Source organism: Neocloeon triangulifer, unplaced genomic scaffold (genome assembly GCF_031216515.1).
Source record: "Neocloeon triangulifer isolate White Clay Creek 2 clone unplaced genomic scaffold, ASM3121651v1 ptg000006l, whole genome shotgun sequence".
Lineage (NCBI taxonomy): Eukaryota > Metazoa > Arthropoda > Insecta > Ephemeroptera > Baetidae > Neocloeon > Neocloeon triangulifer.
The window spans coordinates 586,764-606,407 of record NW_026775549.1 but is presented as its reverse complement, the minus strand read 5'-3'; the positions used below and the strand labels follow the sequence as shown (position 1 = coordinate 606,407).

At 37.2% G+C, this 19,644-nt stretch overlaps 3 protein-coding genes across 4 annotated transcripts; 2 read left to right on the top strand and 1 right to left on the bottom strand.

Moving 5' to 3' along the window:
- The first annotated feature begins 12,395 nt into the window (after positions 1-12,395).
- On the top strand, positions 12,396-15,119 carry LOC132194262 (uncharacterized). Of its 2 annotated transcripts, none has more exons than XM_059615431.1 (11): positions 12,396-12,490; positions 12,638-12,836; positions 12,894-13,058; positions 13,124-13,318; positions 13,376-13,493; positions 13,553-13,714; positions 13,768-13,968; positions 14,018-14,141; positions 14,198-14,579; positions 14,635-14,754; positions 14,819-15,119. In XM_059615431.1, the coding sequence occupies exons 2-11, from the start codon at positions 12,708-12,710 to the stop codon at positions 14,963-14,965; spliced, it is 1,743 nt and encodes a 580-aa protein (XP_059471414.1). In that variant the 5' UTR covers positions 12,396-12,490; positions 12,638-12,707; the 3' UTR covers positions 14,966-15,119. The 2 variants fall into 2 exon arrangements, with proteins under 2 accessions (XP_059471414.1, XP_059471416.1); XM_059615433.1 differs by having other exon boundaries at positions 12,418-12,490; positions 12,641-12,836.
- An 86-nt stretch (positions 15,120-15,205) lies between these two features.
- LOC132194261 (transmembrane 9 superfamily member 4) lies at positions 15,206-18,481 on the bottom strand. The gene is made up of 10 exons (XM_059615430.1): positions 18,160-18,481; positions 17,596-17,833; positions 17,370-17,538; positions 17,153-17,311; positions 16,804-17,099; positions 16,547-16,750; positions 16,333-16,490; positions 16,012-16,271; positions 15,773-15,956; positions 15,206-15,718 (listed from the first exon to the last, which is right to left on the bottom strand). Exons 2-10 carry the CDS (start codon positions 17,831-17,833, stop codon positions 15,479-15,481), a joined length of 1,908 nt encoding a protein of 635 aa, XP_059471413.1. The 5' UTR covers positions 18,160-18,481; the 3' UTR covers positions 15,206-15,478.
- A 17-nt stretch (positions 18,482-18,498) lies between these two features.
- LOC132194263 (adenosine 5'-monophosphoramidase HINT1) lies at positions 18,499-19,522 on the top strand. Its single transcript, XM_059615434.1, has 4 exons — positions 18,499-18,627; positions 18,731-18,866; positions 19,033-19,137; positions 19,215-19,522. The coding sequence occupies exons 1-4, from the start codon at positions 18,566-18,568 to the stop codon at positions 19,377-19,379; spliced, it is 468 nt and encodes a 155-aa protein (XP_059471417.1). The 5' UTR covers positions 18,499-18,565; the 3' UTR covers positions 19,380-19,522.
- Positions 19,523-19,644: the final 122 nt, after the last annotated feature.

Sequence of the window (19,644 nt, the reverse complement as noted above, 5' to 3'; positions counted from 1 at the left end):
TCAGCCAGATTTTCCATTTCCCGTCCAGAAGCCAGCATGAGCTTTTTAAAGTTTCATTTTCCAATCTGCCCAACTGCTACTTCCCACCAAAAGAAGACGCAGTAGATTTTGCAGCAAACTACGTCTTATACCTCTCTGAAATGTTTATATGCACTTGTTTCCTCTACACATGTATCTGTGTTAATAATATATTTATTTCCCCACCCAAACCTTAAATTTAATTTCACATATTCATTACAATGGGAGATTTTCTTTCAAATTATCAACTTTTTAATTCTTTTGTAAACATTTTCAATTAAATCGTTGCACTTAGGATTATATTAAAAAACCTAATAGAAAGAACTGAATATTTTCATCACTAAACACAGCAAGCATATTATGTTAATTTGTATTATCAAGACTTCTCAATTTACTTGAAAAATACAATTTTATGAACATTATTAATTGAAATTTTTTATCTATATAATTCTAGTTAAATAGCAACAACGACGTTCTTGTGTAAAAAAAAATTAATAAAAAAAATTCGTATAATTTAAGAATTAATATGTACATTTAAAAAATATGCCAAAATTACAAATAATATACTACATTGTTTCATTCTTATGAAAAATTTTAAAAATTATTTTTTTATCTACTTAACAATTTTATAAACAATTTATTGTATACTCATTATTTTTAGATAATAGGAAATCATCCATCTACTTGTTTAATTCAAATACGTGCTAAAATTTTCATCAATAACATTGCGTTAACATAGAAATCTAAATAATTTGGAACTAATCTCAACCCTTAAATTTTGTCCCATTTTTCTATCAAATTTAACCACCAGTTGTTTACAGATTTTAGAAGTAAAATGGAGAGATAAATTGTTTTAAGCTCCTTTATTTTTGCGCGCACAAGCACGCAAAGCTCTGATGGTAATCCCGTATTGACTGATTTGACGGTAAATAATAAATGCCCCGTGAAAGCAAAACATTAAACATTCAATTACTCTGGGAGATTTATCGGCGTGTTGTTCTAGGAAATAATAAAATAAACGCGCCGGCCGGGGCCATCGCAAGGGCCGCACTCGTAATCTCCACAAATCTTCTTGCCGTCATCATCCTTTTATCGTTTGATGCTCTTTATAAATTTACGAGCTGTAAGAATCTGTCGACGGTTTATCAAGCTCCCTGCCTTTTGCGGAAAGACAATTGCTCGGGCCGTGGCGCAAAGCACCCTCGGCGCCGCGAGCACAGGCAGTCATCGCACGGCGCGGCCCCTCTACTCGCTGGCCACTGGTCACTGCCGCTCCAACTCCCCGGAGACCCAAAGCTTTTCCTCTTTTCATGCAGGCGCAGAAATATTGCCGACTGAGAAATGATTCAATTCGCGATAATGCGCCGGCCGCCGCTCTTTCTCCTGCCCCGCTTTGATCTCGATCGAAATCATAAAAATCAAGGCTTATAAACGCAGAAAACAGAAAAGCCTGTTCTTTTCTTTTCTCCCTTCTCTGGCATTAGTAGTACGTGCTCTGAAATCCATTTTTACAGATTACAAAATGCTTTGGATTTGAAATTCTCCTCTCTTTTTTAAATCTTCCCAAAGGTTGTGCAAAAAATTTCCACTCCGAAATAAAAGCAAACTCTCGCCCATGCGGAATATTATTTCATTAACAAAGACATCCATCGCCGGCCGGCAGTTTGGCGCTTTTTGCAGAGTTACATTACAAATTTAATCTCGTGAGCCATAAAACCAGAAAGCCCTGATGATGATGATGACGAGAATCCACACCGTGTGATGACGCCCTCGATTTTTTGCCCCGCACCTAGACTGCTTGCTCCCTCTGCTCACAAACGGGATATTTCAGCAGAGATCTCGTTTTTTGCCAGCGAGATTAATTCTGATGACCTCTGTGTGCGCCGCTGGGTTCGTGTAGCTCTTAATTGATTTCAACAGTGCCGCCGCTTTTTGTCCACTGCAGCACTTTTTCAGCGGCTCTCATTCATTATTGCATGCACGGAATGACTGATAAGCAGAACAGAGTGAGTGCTCCATGCAAAAAAAGTCTCGCGCCGGCTCAGTCTCTGCGAAGCAGAAAAGTCTCATGCAAAAATTCTCAGCAGTGGCGTGCTTTGAAAAATATAATTTTTTTTCTGATCAATGTAATAATTAATAAGTATGAAAAAATATGAAAAGTAAAAAAATTACTTGACTGTTGCTATTCATTTTCCTTAAAACTTAGTTCAAGTAACATTTAAATAATTTTACTTTCCTTCAGTATAAGTTTCAATTGTAATTTAAAAAATATTATTTTTAAGCTTTCAACAATAATTTATAATAATTATTAAAAAAAAAATGAATATAAAAATTGTTTATTAAAATTAGTCTAATTAATTATCAAAGCTCAACAACTGTTTGATTCTGCTCATATTTAATTTTTATAGGAATATTCGTCAGCAGTTAAATTTGACTGAAATATTTTGTTTTACCTATTTTTTTTTCTTTTTCATTTGATGTCGGTGTATTTTTCAATCAATCCCATAGCGGCAGAAGCGATTCGCACGCCATTCATGATGGGAGCTTAGATCATTGCAGCGCCACTGCCGGCACAGCAAATTCCATGCAGTGGCATTAAATTTGAATGATTTCCATTTTATCGAGTGCCGCCTCATTCGACTCTCGCAAAGACGAGCAGAGAAAAAAAGCGTCCGTTCTTTCGTTCTGTGGCTGACTCGCGGGAGAGCGAGAGCGAACGCAGCCGGTCCCGCCTTACTTCTTATTTATTATTCATTGTGACCCTCAATGGAGCCATGATGCGGATTTGTGTATATTCCCCAGCAGCAGGAGAAAGCTAAAGTTCTTGCTCCTCTCGGAATTCGCGCATATTATGAATAATGAACCCAACTCATAAACACAAAAAAGCTATTTTCAGCAATGCCTGCTGCTGCTGCCTCAAGAAAGGAAAAAAAAACGAGAGAATCCAACGCTAGGCGAGCGCCGGATTATTCATTCGCGCATTAATGCGGCAGACGAGAGAGAAAGCCCGACTTCCATCTTCTTTGCTAATCCTTCTTTTTTGAAGGCAAAAAGTATATTTAATTCCGGGTTTCTATCTCCAAAATTTTACTCACTATTGGAAAAAAGTTTTTTTTTGCAGCTCATTTTAGCTGTGAATTTTCCACATCTGCTGAATTCAATGTTAATGTAGAAAAAAGATGCATATTTGACACTTGGATTTGGTAATCTATGTGATTTGTTCTGCAAGAGTTGGTACTCCAAGAGTTAACACTATTTTACATGATTATTTTGATCCTCTACGTTAGTAGAAATGGAAATTAAAAGGTGAAAATTATATTAATAACAAAAAATTGCAATTTTCTTTGCATATATGTTACAGAAGCGGGTGATTTATTTTTATTTTTATTAGTCCCCCGGTACTTTTACTTAATTTAACTCTTTAATTTTCTCTAAAATAATTATTTTAATTCTGTAAGTCGATAAAGTATTTAATATTGGAATAAAAATTACAATAAGTCTTTTAGAAACTTTATAATAAAATTCTTTTGTTTATTTAAAAAGAATTTTTCTTAAAATTAAATCGATTGTATTTTGTTTATTACTGATTATTATTTTTAAATATTTTTATTGTAATATTACAACTAACAATATGTTAATAAGAAAGTTATTTATATAATAATTTGACTTTTGTAGAAAACATAGTTAAAATTGGTTAAAATAATATATTTCTGAGATACTTATTGTTTTGCTATTGAAATACAGCATCAAGCTGGTTGATTTCTTTGTCGCACTTGTAAATTGAATCAATTTTCATGGTACATTGTTTGATTTCCTTATTCAATTATGAGAATATTTGTTGACTTTCGCTCCTTCTCTAACAACAGATAAAACTGACTCTCTGAGAATAACGATTTAATTCAAGCCGTGACGCAATTCAAAGCGGCTTTCATGAATTTTTATGATTAAAATTCATTCTCGCCCTCCGCTGCGCCAATCTCCTGGCCCAACTCCCTGCGGAGAGATCTCGTCCAAGCTGAACAATTGACTGGTGTTTTGCCAAAACTGCCTCTCGCTCTCTATTGTCAGAACAAACAACCTGCAACTGATAAATATAAATACGGCTCGGCGCCATTGGCGGGCGCGAAAACGATCTCTGCCGCCGCTGATGAGATGATCGCAACTTTCGGTATCATTTCTTTATGGATTGGCATATTCGGCGCGGCGAATTGCATATCACAAACCAATTCCCGGGAGCAACTCGCTCTGGCAGCTCGGCAGGCACCTGCTGCCACTTTCGCAAGCTGGCATGCAAAGTTATTCCCAGCACCTGTAAATGGATTGTCGTTATCCCCCCGCCCTGCATCCCCGTTAGAGACAAGTGTTGCCCGATCAAATTGTGACAGAAAATTGAATATTCCTCCGACTACACCCCAGCTCGACTCTCTCGCACCCCTTACACTCAGCTGTCCAAATATACTTGTGAGCCCTTCGAGTGCCAATCCAAAGTTCGATTTTTTTCCATCCACGCGTCAACTATCAAACATCAAGCGTTCTTTTTTTTTTTGGCAAAGGGTAAAAATTATGAAAAAAGTTATGTTTATGGAAAAAATCTAATAAAAAATCTGGAAAGGTAAGGAAAAGTAAGTTTATAGCTCAAGTTCAATCGTAAAATTTTCTCTCTAGCCAAACTACAAAAAGTTCGCATCAACTTATAAAAACTCCAATGGTTTTAAAAGAAAATTTGTGGAATGAATAGACAATGAAAGTTGAATAATTCTTAATAATATACTTTTTCAGTGTTTGATTTTTTTATCAACGTGTCAATTTTTGAAATCTAAAACGTCTTTATTGAAAAAAAAAAAAAAATCAAGTTAATGAAAAAATCTAAAAGGGCTGCTTTCAGAAAGATTAGACAAAGAAAGTTTCCAAAAGTTTAATGAAAATGCTCTCTCGAGCCAAACACGCCAGACGATCTTTTGTAATCAACTTTTTCGCCCACCGTGTGTGCGCTTTTGTGCGCCTTTTATCTCTGCACGGAAGTCGTCTAAAAACTGTTTAATCCTTGCCGGCTGCGCTGCTGGCCGGGCAAAAACTAATGATAAGGGAGGGGAAGAGCAGCAAAACAACAACTGCAATTTGCCCACGACAAGAAAATAAAAGTACGAAGAGAGAGAGAAAGAGCAGCAAAAGACTAATTCTTTTTGTCCCTCTTGTAAACGCCGTAAAGAGCGGCGGGCGGCGCTCTCGTGAAAAAACATTTGCATAGCTCGCGCAGTTAAAAATCCTTTTTCTCGGTTCGCGCGCTCGCTTCCTTTATGGGAAACGGCGGCGGCGGTTCTCTGCAAACTTAATACACCCTGCGCTCGCTCTCTCCTCGCCTGTTATAAGATGTAATTAGGCTCCCGAGTTTATAATATGGTGATGAGTGCTCAGCTTAGCGCTTTCAATTAGCGTCTTGAGGGCAGTTCTTGCTGTTGTTTCAAGCCGCCATTGTGGTGAGAGAAAGAGACTTAACTGGATGGAGTGTATATTATTTTCTCTCAAGCCTCTCGTTTGCATGTTATTAAAAAGCCTGGAGCACTTGTCCGGGCAAGTTCCACACTTTTTTTATGAGCTTTCCTTTAAATGTCTGTCTGGGCACTCTGGACTTTTGGTTTTTTGGCAAAAATGAGGAGAAATTTATATAAACTGCTTGAAAATTCTGTCTAATTTTTTGTTTGATTTTGATAAAATGTTGACCACTACGCCCCAATAAATAAAAACTGAATGCTGTCCCATAATGAATTCCATATTTTTAAATCCCAATTAGCCTGGTATAAAGATATTCTCTAGTGCGTTTCATTTTATTTCTTAGGCCGTCTTAAATCTCTAATTTTAAATAATTTACAAACATCTAGGGGACGTTTTAATTGAGATTAGATTTTAATAATATGGTTATTTTTTTAACATTCACAATTTTTATGTTAATATGTGTAATGATTAATAATTATGATGAATTATTGATACAGAAAAAGTTATAAACTTTACGAGTGCACAAAAGTACTTTAATTACTTAAATTATTATTACTTACATGGGGCAATCATTAGATTTATAAAATACGTACAAATCAATAGCACGTTAAAATATAAAGCAGTAAGCATACACAAAATGTTTGATTTTATCTATTTTGTTTACTAAAAAAAAAAAAAATAAGAAGTTAAAAAATGAATACAAAAAATAGAGTTTAAAAATAAAAATTTTAATATTTAATCAATATCTTCATATTATAATTAAATATTAGTTTAAAGTTCAAAATTATTTATTAAATCAAAATTTTGCCATTGCTTCTTTATTCCCCAAAATACTATAAAACCACAAAATTTTGCTCTGTATCAGCTGAATTTAACTTGTTCTCATTTGTGCAACCCTAAAAAATGTTTCCCTGCCAACATCAAATGAAATATTAAATTAAAAAGTTAATGAGCATATCTTGAAGGTTAATTAATAACAAAGTAAATATTGGCCTCATTTAAAAAGCTTCTTCCAACCAGGGTAAATAAGAAACAGAGAGTAAATTGAAATCAATTTCTTGCTCAGCAACGAAACCTCGAGGCGGCCTCTTGCTCTCTCTTGCGCCGCTTCTCTCTGCAAAGTGTATTCTCAAAGGCCGTAATGCTAGACAGATTATGCATACACTAAGTTGGAGAGCGGGTTTGAGGGCAGATGTTTCTCCTCTGCACATTCAGCCCTTTTGCATGTACATTTTTATCTACATGCGTTTTCATATTTCGCAAACAATAAAGTTTTAAGGGCGCGCGCATGCAAATATTGTTATGAAAGAAGCCTGAGAGCGCGCGCATTATTACCGTAGAGTTAAGTTAATAGGTTTTTTCCTCAGCTCAAGCGCGCACACACACACACGAAGTTTAAAACGCAAACAACAGGGTTTGCCGTGTTGCGTTACCTGGCCAACAAAACTTTTTGCCTCTCTCCGAGTGTACTTTTTGCACTCGGCAGCAACGCGAGGAACAAAGTGGCAGCATCATGTGATATTAGACTACCTGCTACCGTCCCATACCACTCAGTTATGTTTTTATGACTTAAATACGCCCTCCGCCCTTATGCGCCCAGACCTTATCTCATCTCTTGCATACTTTTGCGCGCCGGCAAAAAGCTTCAATTTCACAGAATGGTAGCAAAAGCAGCGGTGTGTGTGTGTGGTGTAGCCATCCGGCTCAATTGCGAGTGATGCGCGCAGGCAGTGGCTGCGGAGTTTTATTGCCCCTCATAGCGCACCGAGGTGCCGAATGCGAAATGTAAAAAGTGGGATTAGATTGGGGAAGAAAAATCCAAATTATGCAGATGCTCGGCTGTGCTCTCTTTCTCGTCCCTTGACATTTCTAACTGATTAAAATTTTATTATATAATAAGCGGCAATTTCAACAGAGTGGAAATATGCACAGCACAATTTGCTTCAAAAATGAGTGAGATGCTTTTGAACAATCTCAATTTCAATTCCTTTAAATTAGTATTTCAAAACATAGCCTGCGAGTGATGGAAATGCAATCTGCTGTACTAGAGTGACACACAGGTTGCCTATAGCGCACACATGGTACAACCTTAGAGAATTAATATGTAGTGCAATTGTATAATAATATACAATTCATGACTGTATTGTAAAATAAATGAGTAATTTCCCGCATACATTGCTGTTTTTTTAATAGATTATGAGAAATCAATTACTAATTTTTAAAATCTCTCAAGAAATATTTATTTATGCCATCACATATAAATCCAGAATTATTATTTTAGATCTCTCTTATTGAACTAATGCATTCTATGTAAAACATAATATAATTAATATAGCATGTAAGTTTTATCAAAAGGACCAACAAATATAGATCTTATCTAAAAATAAAACTATTGTAATTAGCATTATTATTGAAAAAAATTAATAAATAATAAAATCAACATTATATTACAATATAATGTTACTGTTAAAAATATAAAAAATATGAAATTTCACAATTCTGTGGCGTTTAAATTAATTGTTAAAATATGTTAAATTTTTAAGTAGCATCATATTAAATATTAATTCACTTTCTAAAGCAGAGAAAAAATAAGTGTTGTAAATTAAATTTTAATAACGGTGGCGCGCGGCGGAAAGGCCGCTAGGTTAATTAGGGTCACGTGGAATCAGTTCTGGCAACCTGATTTTTCGCTATGAATTTAAATAACACACGAGGGCAAAATTTATTGCGGCAATAAATTCAGCGCAACGGCCCCGACAATACAAATGTGGCGCGCACCGGTGCCATATACTTTCGGCTTTTATGAATATTTGATTGCGAATTTGATTAAAACGAAGGCCCGGCGTGGCACTCATTATCATTGTAAATGACAATTGAGATTCTCCACACACCGTGTGTTCAGTGTAATTCGGCGCCGGCAAAAATATTCCCTCGCTCTCCATAATGCGCGAAAAAGCGGCCAATGTAATTGAAACGAGTGCCCGGCCCGGCCATGAATTATGCAGCAGCGCTACAAAATCCCGCCATGTTGATGATTTCGCTCATTAATGTGCGCGCGGCCGCCGGTCATTAATTCGGAAAGAGCGCAATTGTCATGAGATTTGACGGATAAATGTGCGAATAACGTTCGCAAATAAATTTAATGCATTCAACACCGTATTTCCAGAGCCAAACGAATAATAAAATTTACAAAGGGGGGACGCGATCGAATTAATGAAATCCTCGCTCACCGTATCTCTATCCCAAGATGATATCCGCGGTGTCGTTCAGAATATCGCTGGTTGCTGAAATAGATTTTTTGATATGCAATAAATCTAGTTACTTGAAATCACGGTATGTTTCGATCGTTGGAAAAAAATTAACGCTAGAGATGTGTAGCATTTTGTTTAAAATTTGATTAAAATATATTATTATGCCAATCGAAAATGGAACATGCCATTTTCATGCATGATGTTTTTACTGAAAGTTTCTGAAAACTTTCAGAAATTTTTGACAGCTCAGAGTAATTTAAAACAAAATCGCAATGCCGCTTCATTGATTCTGCAAATTGTTTTGAAAATGCGTAAAAATTAAGTAGGCGTAGCAGCTATTTAAAAAATCTTTAAATCACCAATCTAAAATACAGCAACAACATTGAACACCTAATAATTTTTTATTATCGTTTTATTCTATTGGAATAATTTTATCAGAAAAATTGTTTTCATCAATCAATTTCGCTTTTGAAATAAAACTAAAGCGCAATTTTTTGAAAAAAATTTGTTAAAAGTGGGAGTACGTTTAATGCATTTAACAAAGTATTTTGAGAGCAGATCAGATATACTAAAATTTATACAAAGGGGAGATCTTGGATTAATGAAATCCTCAGCGGGCGCATCTCTATCCGAAGAAGAGATCTGCGGTGTCGATTTGTTCTCGCCGCGGCAATTGAGCGGAAAAGCGAAGGGCCGTTTATCACCATCCACCGCCGCTTTGTGACATTATTAACCCGGCCGGCGAGTAATGAATGCTCACTTGATTGATTCCTTCATTGTGCATGCGAGGCATGGCCAGCACTCTTAAATCAACCGCCAGATACTTTCAAAGACAAATTCCTCCCGTGCCCAAGGGTAGAATTCCAAATTATCGCACGCTCCGACGGAGTGTCCCGTCGCACCCTGCACAGCACCCCCGGCGCGAGAGACGAGGGCCGAGTGCAAAAATAACAGACACTGCCCTGTAATTATGCAGCCCCGGAAAATTCCCGCGCTCACTTATATATTCCTGCCTCTCTCTTTCTTCAAGTTGGTCCTTCTCGGTCGCTTTCCCCTCTCGGCAGTTAAAAATTCGCATTTAAATATTGAATGAACGCGGCGCCGACTGAGAGAGACTAATGTTATTTCTACGGGTTGGAACTAACTGCTTTTAAGACCCTGGGGTAATAGCAAGACGTTAGCGAGAGTCGATCACAATTTTTGCAGCTCTCTCGTCGTGTGTGTGTTCGTCGGTTCGTTCGTCTGATGTATCAGCAGCAACACCGTGGGGGCAAATGATTCCGACCGGTTAATTGAATTTTTGACGAGAAGCAACGCCAGCAGAGAGAGCGAACGAGACCACCATTCGGCTCACTGCGCTCCAAAGAAAATCCGGCCCTCTGCAGATATAGATCGGCGGGATTGCCAAATTCAATTCCGAGCTCGATTTGAGATGAGAAACTTATAATTAATTTCATCCACCGAGATCGTTGGAACGCGAAATTTATTTGGTAGGAAGAAAAGATAATTATATATTTTTGCTAAATTTGGATGTTTTGTAAAATTTAACTTTGAAGAGCATGGGTGAAATTATTTCTTCAATGAATTTATGCTATTCTGTTTAAATCTGGTTTCAATACTAACGTTTTTTAAATCTCCAGCGATTGCTTGCAAGTGGGAAGCTAAAACATTAAATATTATCTCTTGGAAGATTTTGTAAAACAAATAACAAAAAGTTTTTATTGCATTCCGGTTCCGCCATTAGTTATGAAATTATCTTGTATAATAATCAATAAAAATAATAAAAAAAAAAACAGTACTAAAATAATAACAAATTTTAAGACGACTGGTCATTTTTCTTTTATAATTTAATTTGTATTTGTTAATTGAAGCACAAAATTTAGTGCAGTCCATTGTTAAAAAAAGAGATTTGTTTCTAAAATACCGATATTACCGATTTTAGAAAAGGTAAAATAATTTATACTCGTTTCTCTCGCGCTGCTTATTATTTCTAAATTTGACAAGTAAAGTGCTCATTTTATGAAATCTAAATTGTTGGACCACATATTAAAATATTTCTATAATCAGTGTGCCCATAAAAGTGATACTGATTGTGAACCGTGTCCCTGAACGTTTGAAATTCCGAGGCAGGATTTTACATTGCGGTGATATGACTTGTGCGCCCTGATGCTCTGAGGTGTGCATAAAGAAAATATAGCTTTCTCCGGTGCAGGCGAAGCAAAAATAATCAAAAAGCAGGCGGTGGGCGATGCGATACTGCACCCCGAAGCACAATAATCTCCTGGCTTTTTTGCATCAATCCAGCTGGCAGAACGCGAATTCATATATTTTTGTTTTATGGCGCGCGGGCTTTGCAAATATCCGGAAGAAATGAAACACTAAATTAAATTTCTCTGGCGGGCGCGAGGTGCCATGAATCAATTGGTTGGTCCTGCAGGCAGGCGTCGGTGAGTGTGTGTGCGCCGGAATGGCAAGAGCGAAGAATAAAAGTTATGATGGCGTACAGCTATTTCACAAGCTTCAGGATGATTTATATGACACCCCCGGGAATAACTCAAGTGAAATAGGAAGCACTGTGTGCAGTAAAATATACAGAAGAGCGGCAGCAAATGGAAGACAATATAATGTATGCAGCGCCCTTAAAAAGCTAAACACAAAACCAAGAAGATTGAAAAATTTCAAATTCAAAACGAGGACATAAAAAGACAAAGTAGGGAAATATGAATTTTAAATTAACATGTCACACGGAATAACCTTACCTCGCTCTTCTTCTTCTGCTCTTATTCTTTCCTCCCTTTTTACTCCGGTCCTGCGGTTTTATTGTTGTGGGTCTTTCTTGAACGGCTGCCGTGCCGCCGCTCTTCCCTTTTATGCATGCACACTCAAATGTCACATGTTCTTACCAAGATTAAAAAATCGCTTCGCAAATTAGGAAAAGCAAAGGTGCCCCTTGCTGAGGGAGACGCGCGCGCTTTCAAAGAGCAAAAGTTCTCAAACAAAATTTTCCCAAAATTATTAAATTTTATGTAAGTATTTGAAATTTTTTAGAGGAATATAAAGATTATAGATAATAGATAATAGTCAAATACACTATAAAATGAATTAAAAATTGAAAACATCAATCAATATAAGGAATACTTGGCACCAAGAAGAATAAATAATAATAATAATTTTTTTTGAAATAGCTAAAAGAATTTATTAAAAGAATTATTGTAATTATATAATATATTAGTTAACTTGCGTTTTGGGACCTTCGTTTTTATTTGTGGACTATATTTCTTTTTTAAGTATTCTTTACAAAAAGCCTAATAAATTTATCTGAATTAATATGAAATTTGAAATTTAAAATGCAAATAAAAATTAAATTCAATATTTTCAAATTTATACTCTGATTTTTTTGTAACTCTTCCTAATTTTTATATTGACAGATATGGATATTTTGACCATTCTTATTTCTGTGGATAGCAAAAATTATATTTTTACACTTTCATTGTCAAATTCATAGTCAATTAATGAGATTCTAAAGCTTTACTTTGAGCGCTCTTGTATAATATTATTTTTCTTCTGCATGGACTGCATCTGGACTGTGGACTTGTGGAGAGAGCTGAGCTTTGAGCTTTGATCGTGCCCGAGTCGTGGCAGCACCTATACGAATGCGAAACGAGACGAAAACACAACACACGTGTTTTTGTGCGGACGCTCCGAAAAATTTCAAAATTATTTTCCAGGTATGTAAATTTAGTATTGTTTACATTCTAACTTTCTCTGACGACTTTCAAAAAATATTATTTCTCTTATTTTATGTGGGGCCTAAAGAGAATCTCCAGTTTTGTGGCTAATCAAATTTTTTAATACTAAATTCGTTTTGTCTCCAGCAGGTTTTCCTCTGCTAATCTGAAAGCATTTTCTTCCAATCATCTCGGAATAACGAAGATCTTCTGCACAATGCCTGAAAATTTGGGCACCCCTTTCGTGCTCTGCACCACGCAGAGCGACAGCCGATTGCTGGGAGTGGAACCCGTCGATGAGGACTGCATTTTGGCCACGTTCGACAAAGTTGTCACAAAGTATAAGGTTGTGTGAATATTTTTAATGTAAATGAAACAAATATTAATTTGCCATGATCTGCAGGTTGTTGACCAGAAAGCCGTGGCCAGTTGGTCTTTGAAAGAAGGCTTCAGCTGCCCAGCCATCTACGACTCGACTAATTCAGTCTATGTGGCAGTGACCAAAAGCAATCAAATCCTCTCTTGGGACGATGACACTGAAAATCTGCAGAAATTAAAAAAGAACACGGTTAGTTAATCATTCAGATAAAATAAATTATAAATTCTACTAATTTCCTATGACTTTTGCTGCAGGTTCTTTCGCCTATCTTAAAATTGAGTGCTTTCGATGGAGTAGCAAACGTTGTTTTCCAAAAAGGGGCAGTTGTTCCAGTCAATGAATCTATTTCTAGAAAGAAGGAAAAAATGCCAGAAATTTTGCCAGCAAAGGCATCAAAAGTTCTTTTTGCAAAAGACAAGCTTGACCATTTAGCAATATTTTTCTCCATGGTAAAGATTGAGCAGTCTTTATTTTAAAATTTTGATTAAAAATTGTTTGCTTACTAGGACTCTTCTCTGTGTTGGATCCTAAGCAGTGGTGAAGTGAAGAGCACTATTGAAATTGTTAGAAACGGTTTTCAGCTTTGGGATGTTTCCTTCGAAGGCACTTCTCTCATCACATTTTGTTAGTATTGATGAAATTTTTAATCTCAATAATATCTGAGATCCAATGTTTATTTTCAGGGAGTGATATGCAGATCTTTTTATATGATTTAAACGGAGAGAAGGAATTCCCAGGAAAGAGCCTTGGATCTGTTTTGAGTTTGCAGGAATTTTCAAAGGTGGCGATTGCTTCTGTTGGAGAAAATAACATTCTCTTCTACGGAACAAAACCGGCGGATTCGAGTAAGTTTTTTCAGTTGTTGTTTTCGAAATTTTTGATTTTATTTTCGTTTAAGGTGGGCTTATTGGAATCTACAACACAGCATTCAAGGTGGTTCAGGAAGAAACGGCCATAAAAAGTGCTGAGAAAGTTCCAAAAGTGTTTGGGCCGTACTTGTCCTACATTTTTGTCCCTTGCGAGAGTCAAGTTATGTGCGCCTCATTTGGGTTGGTCAACACAGACCTTTCTCAGTTTCTTGGCATGTCAAGCCCCTTAGGTGAGCAGGAAAATAATAGGTAAAAAATTCAATTCAAACATTTTTACAGAGAGTTCTAAAGTTGAGATGCTTGAATGGGACGACTCTCCTGAGGAAGAATTTAACATTTCTGTTCCTGAAAATTTGGCGGAAGGTTTCAGTAAACTTTTATGCCAAGGACTTCCAGAATACAAGTAAATAGCAAAAAATCTAATAATATGATGTTGTTTAATGATCATTTATAAATCAGGATCAGCGAAACAATGATGCGGCCCTTGATGGAGAAAAAGCATATTGCTTCAATCACCCGCCTGCTGCAGACCATGTGCAAAATTTCAGAAAAAACTCTGGTCAAGTTGGTCTCACTCTGTCTGCGAGGCGAAGAACAAGATTTTTCCGACGGCCATTCCGACGTTGAAGAATGTTCTGCGTCGTTGCCACCAGAGTCGCCTTTGACGGGTGGAAGGAAGAGACTGTTGCACCTCACACTCTCAAAGCCATTCACCTCGAGTAAACTGCTGCCAGAAATAAGAAGGCACATTTCCGCCCAAGATGCAGTTCTCTTTATTCAACACATTGCTGCCCAACTTTGGGACGGTGACGATCAAAACGTTGAAAACGAGGCTCTTTTGGTACGCATTTTTATAACTGAAATCAAAAAATTTACAATTAAATTGATGAGGACAGAACCAAATGGTCGCGTGGATTTCTGTAATTTTGGATGCTCATTACCAATACTTCCTCTTGACCTGTGATCAGCAAGTCACAACCGTATTGAATGCCCTTTTAGCAGTCATCGATTTGCAAGTATGTGCAATATTTTGGCATTTAAATTTGATGAAAATCTTTTTTATTTTATTTTTTTCTGTAGATTGTGCATACAAAAGAAATGGGAAAACTGAAGCCTTTAATTGAGCAAGTGGTCAAGAAATATGAGGATGAAACCAAAACATTTACATCTCAGCTTGCCATTTTTCCATTGACGGATCCTACCTGGAATGATGAAGAGAATAAATAAATTTTTTTATTAATTTTACAACCACTGTAATAATTTATTTTTCTTGATCTAATCATGATCAAATTAATTTGAGCTACTTGAAAATTAAAATACAGCAAAAAATGATATAGTTATAATGTACAACCCTTCCAATTTTGACAAAAGCAAGAATTAAAATAAATCACAACTTGCTTGATAATACTCAGCTTTAATTAAGACGAGTGTAATTTATTAGGGATGTCTGAATTAATACGCTTGATAGTTCATAAAGAAAAATCAGATTTTATTAATTAATTTGAATCTGGAAAAGTCAATATTATATTCTTTGTATCCTTACTATTACAACACAGCTAACTCAAAGCTGTAAAACGTGCACAACATAAAAATAGTGAACAAAGAATAGTTCAGTTAAGATTTTGCTAGTGACTGGCATGGAATACTCTTCTCTCAAAACACATTCACTCTCAATTACGATAAGTAACTACACTAAGCAACTTGGTAAGAAGTGGGCTGCTTGTATCACAGTTCATCAGTTTAGTCAATCTTGACGGCACCGTAGATTTTTCTAATGAAGGCGTAGGCAGCGAAAAATCCAATGGTGCCCGTCAATAACCAGAAAGTGAGCACCATGATGCCTGTGTAGCCAAAGTACAACAAGGTGGGAATGAACTCGGAGATTTCCAGTTTTGTGGCAAAGTAGAACACTGAGTATGCAAACACGTAAACGGCTGAGCCACCCGAGACTGTGAAACTTCGCCACCACCAGCGGTAGTCCTGAAATGCACATTGGTCAAGAAAAATACAATTTGTTTTCTATAAATTCTTTACCTCTCCACAAAGTTGGAAGTAGACCATTACAATCGAGATTTGAGAGCAAGAAACGACCAGGATTAAATATACCAGGAACAAGAATCCAAATAGATAGTAGAACTGATTTTCCCAAATGGCAGTGAACACAAAAAATAGCTCGATGAAAACAGCTCCGAAAGGTAACACGCCAGCCATCAAGGTGCTAAAAAATAATTTTTTTGTCACCGGCCGATTTTTTATATAAATTTTTGACTTACCAGAGGAAGGTGTTCATATACCAAAGCTGCTCTGGCACCTGTCGAGGAATCTGGTTAGTGCGAACGGGATGTTGGAACGGCTGCTTGCGGAATCCGAAATAGTAGCCAAGGTAGACGAGAGGCAGGGAAATGCAGAACCAAAGACACAACAGTGCCAACATGGTCGGGAATGGCACTGCTCCACTCGAGTGTTTGCCCCAGATGAAGAAATTCAGGAAGAAGCAGGTGCAAAATACGATTCCAGGATACAAAGTAGCAGTCTGTTAAAATTTGTAGTTTTTAAGCACAAAATCAGTAAAATTAAGTAATTGCTAAGCTTACCAAAAAAGCAGCTCTTTTCCATTCCTTTCCCTTCATGGTTTTGTAAACCCTGGCTGAGAAATATCCGGCAATCAGACCCATAAAGACGTAGCAGAAAATTGCAGCTGTGGCCAGAGCACCTCTAGATGCAGGGGACAACATTCCAAGCATGGCAAAAACTATAATTGACCATAATTTGGTTATTTGAGTACAAAATAAAAGAAAAGCTCCTTACAGATGGTGATTAGGGCCATCAAGAAAATCTGGATCCCACTTCCGAGAACGGCAGCAAAAAGTCGAGGATATCGGGGTGGTCTGAAAACATCACCGTGTACCAACTTCCAACCAGTTTCTTCGACAGCCTCATCAGGCCCTTCGTCCTGGTTGTAACGAGCAATGTCTCGGCGCAGAGTGCGGACCATAATCATAGTCAATATTCCTATTCAAGATTAATGTAATAAAATATATTTATGTCTAAAGGATGGTTTTTACCAGAAAGGAAAAAGACAACAACTAGCGAGTTGACAATGGAGAACCAGTGAATCTGAACATCAGACATTCGCAGATAAATGTCCCATCGGGACGCCCAACTAATGGGGGAAGGGTGCCACTCAACACTGTATGTGAAAAAGAGTCTGGTGCCTCCTTTTGGATTCACAACTTGCTGCTTGTGCTGCGTGGGGAACGAGCACCGCCAGTCAGTGCCTCCATCGGCTTTTTCAAACTTCATTTCACTTTGGTCAACGCTAAACGTTTCCACTTCGAAACCAACAACGCGGAACGTTTCACTAAAAGAGTCATTATAACAAATTTATTAAATCATTTAAAAATAACATTTTACTTGTTCTCTGTGTGGTAGAGCAGCTTCAGTTTTAAATGGTTGTTGACGAAGCTGCCCATCGATTCGAACTGAATGCCGAGTCTGTAACCGTGCTCAAAACGTATTTCACCCGTGTCAGGGTCAGTGACCCTCGTCGCCACTGGAAGGTTGTCCACCAACCTGTAGTAAAAAAATATTAGCGCCTCAGCCACAAATTTTAAATTAATTGTTAAATTACAGATGAACATAGTATTCGTGTTGGATTCGGTTGATGACGGCCTGGGAAGATTCGTCGCCCCAAGTCATGGGATTTCCAGGCGAGTGGCAAAGCAACTTGCAAGGGACGTTTACTGCCATTCGCACATCGTAGGGCGTGTTTACAATTCGATCGCCTCTCAAAACCTCCCCTGTGCAAATTAATTAAGGTTAATACCTCACATAAATTTGATATCGATCAAGCTTACCAAGATTTTCCGACTTGTAAATAAAAGTCCCATTTTTGGGGAGGCAGAAGGGCAGCGAATAATATTCGTAGGGCAGTTGGGTGTGTGTGCTTGTCATTTTTACGGCTCGCACTTCTATTTTTGAGCCTCTGTGGAATTCGACAGGAGCCACACCGGGTACGTAAAATGCATGGCAGCAGCTGCCAATCAAGGTCAAAACCAGGAAGAGCACAACTTGTATACTTCTGTTAAGCCTCATCTAAAACAACGAAACAAAATATAAATTTAATAAAAAAAATTGAAAATTTAATCAATAAGATATTAATGACAAAATAAGCATTTCAGCACTTTTATTTAAAGGGGGAAAAATTATTTGCTAAGCTGGCACTTTTTTAGTCATCATAAAAAACCTTTTAATAAATTGATTAAGATTTTAGCAACAACTTGTAATTTTTACGCATGTTTTCAAACATACAAATTTTGTTGGGGTCAAATATTATATGTAAAATGTACATAATAAGACTAATACATAAGGCCGAAAAGTTTTTCAAGCTCATTTTCTGTCTTCAACAACCATGAACGTACCTTGGATTTTTGAGACGTGAACCGAGCAGATATCTCAACTACTCAATTGTCAAATTTGCACGGAATCAACGGAGGTTCAGAAAATAATTTATGCTAACATGCAGCACAAGACTGCACCGCAGTTTCGGTCTGCGATGGGCCAGGCGGTCCTTTTTCGCCGCTCAAAGGTGCCAGCAGAAGGTCTAAAATTTCAGCAACGTATCGCGTGTGGCGGCTGAAGTTTTGTCAACAAAATACACGAGTGCAACGTCAAAAGCGAGGGGTCGTCGTTCATATCTCATGCTGACGTACGCCATTTACTTCTCCGCACTGGAAATGCTGCAACCCTCAACTCAAATGCTTGACGTGCCACGCCCCCTTTTCGGCACGTAAAAAGCAGAAATCCGCAGGATTCAACGCAGTACGCATGCGTCTACTCATCAGCCGGTTGATAACAGGAGCTCGGGCTTCTACAAATTTGCAGCGCACGTAATTATTTCTGCAATTTTAATTATCAATTAACTTTTATTGTGTTATTTTGTAATCAATACATCAAATAATCCACCTTTCACTGATGTTGTCTGCCCCACAGGATCACCTTGCGCTACAAAAACACCATGGGTGACGAAGTGCAAAAAGCACAACAAGCCGGTGGCGAGGAGGACACTATTTTTGGCAAGATTGCGAGGAAAGAGATTCCTTGCGAATTTCTCTTTGAGGATGACAAGGTTATTTTCCTTATTTTAGTTTGTGACAATTGATTCAAAGTTGATTAAATTGCCCATTATAATAGATGTGATAAATTATTACAAATTCACAAATATAATATGTAATTTACTTGTTCGTCAAGATTTGTAGATTTTTAAAGTTAATTTTTTAATCATATTTTTTTAGTGTGTTGCATTCAACGATATCAGTCCGCAAGCCCCGAAGCACATTTTGGTGATTCCTCGCAAACCAATCCGGCAACTCTCCCTTGCTGACGACTCGGACGAGCAGGTTTGTTGACTTTTTGATAGTAAAAAATTAATTTGTGTGTTTAGCTATTTCTCTGAAACTAACATTTTATCACACAGCTGCTGGGACACCTACTGCTTGTGGCACGTCGCGTGGCCAAAGAGCAAGGTCTGGGCAGCGGATTCAGACTGGTCATCAACGACGGAAAGGATGGAGCCCAGTCCGTCTACCACCTGCACATTCACATTCTCGGCGGCCGCCAAATGCAGTGGCCTCCTGGATAATATACAATTGATTCTGAGTGTGAAACACCCAGGTATGCTAATTACTCTGCTTGCTATGGTTGATTTTTTTTATTCGATGGGTGTCGATGACATTAAATGGTTTTGTCGATAAATGAAAATAAGTAAAATCTTTTAATAATTGATCTTATGAACCCTTTTTATATATTTATGAAAGCATAGAGTTTCAAATCGTAACCATCTCTTTTTTTTAGCCTCTTAAGAAATAAAATCTAGCACAGACAAATTCAGCTCAAGAGGCGGAATT

Bases quoted from the DNA above. Each gene is read 5' to 3' on its own strand.
- LOC132194263 (XM_059615434.1), top strand. From the start codon at position 18,566: ATGCGTCTACTCATCAGCCGGTTGATAACAGGAGCTCGGGCTTCTACA. The intron at 18,628-18,730 runs GTAATTATTTCT...TCTGCCCCACAG, and splicing joins TCTACAAATTTGCAGCGCAC to GATCACCTTGCGCTACAAAA. The intron at 19,138-19,214 runs GTTTGTTGACTT...TTTATCACACAG, and splicing joins CTGACGACTCGGACGAGCAG to CTGCTGGGACACCTACTGCT.
- LOC132194262 (XM_059615431.1), top strand. From the start codon at position 12,708: ATGCCTGAAAATTTGGGCACCCCTTTCGTGCTCTGCACCACGCAGAGC. The intron at 13,715-13,767 runs GTAAGTTTTTTC...TTTTCGTTTAAG, and splicing joins AACAAAACCGGCGGATTCGA to GTGGGCTTATTGGAATCTAC. The intron at 14,580-14,634 runs GTACGCATTTTT...TGATGAGGACAG, and splicing joins TTGAAAACGAGGCTCTTTTG to AACCAAATGGTCGCGTGGAT.
- LOC132194261 (XM_059615430.1), bottom strand. From the start codon at position 17,833: ATGAGGCTTAACAGAAGTATACAAGTTGTGCTCTTCCTGGTTTTGACC. The intron at 16,491-16,546 runs GTAAGGAGCTTT...GGTCAATTATAG, and splicing joins GATGGCCCTAATCACCATCT to TTTTTGCCATGCTTGGAATG. The intron at 16,272-16,332 runs GTAAGCTTAGCA...AAATTTTAACAG, and splicing joins GGAAAAGAGCTGCTTTTTTG to ACTGCTACTTTGTATCCTGG.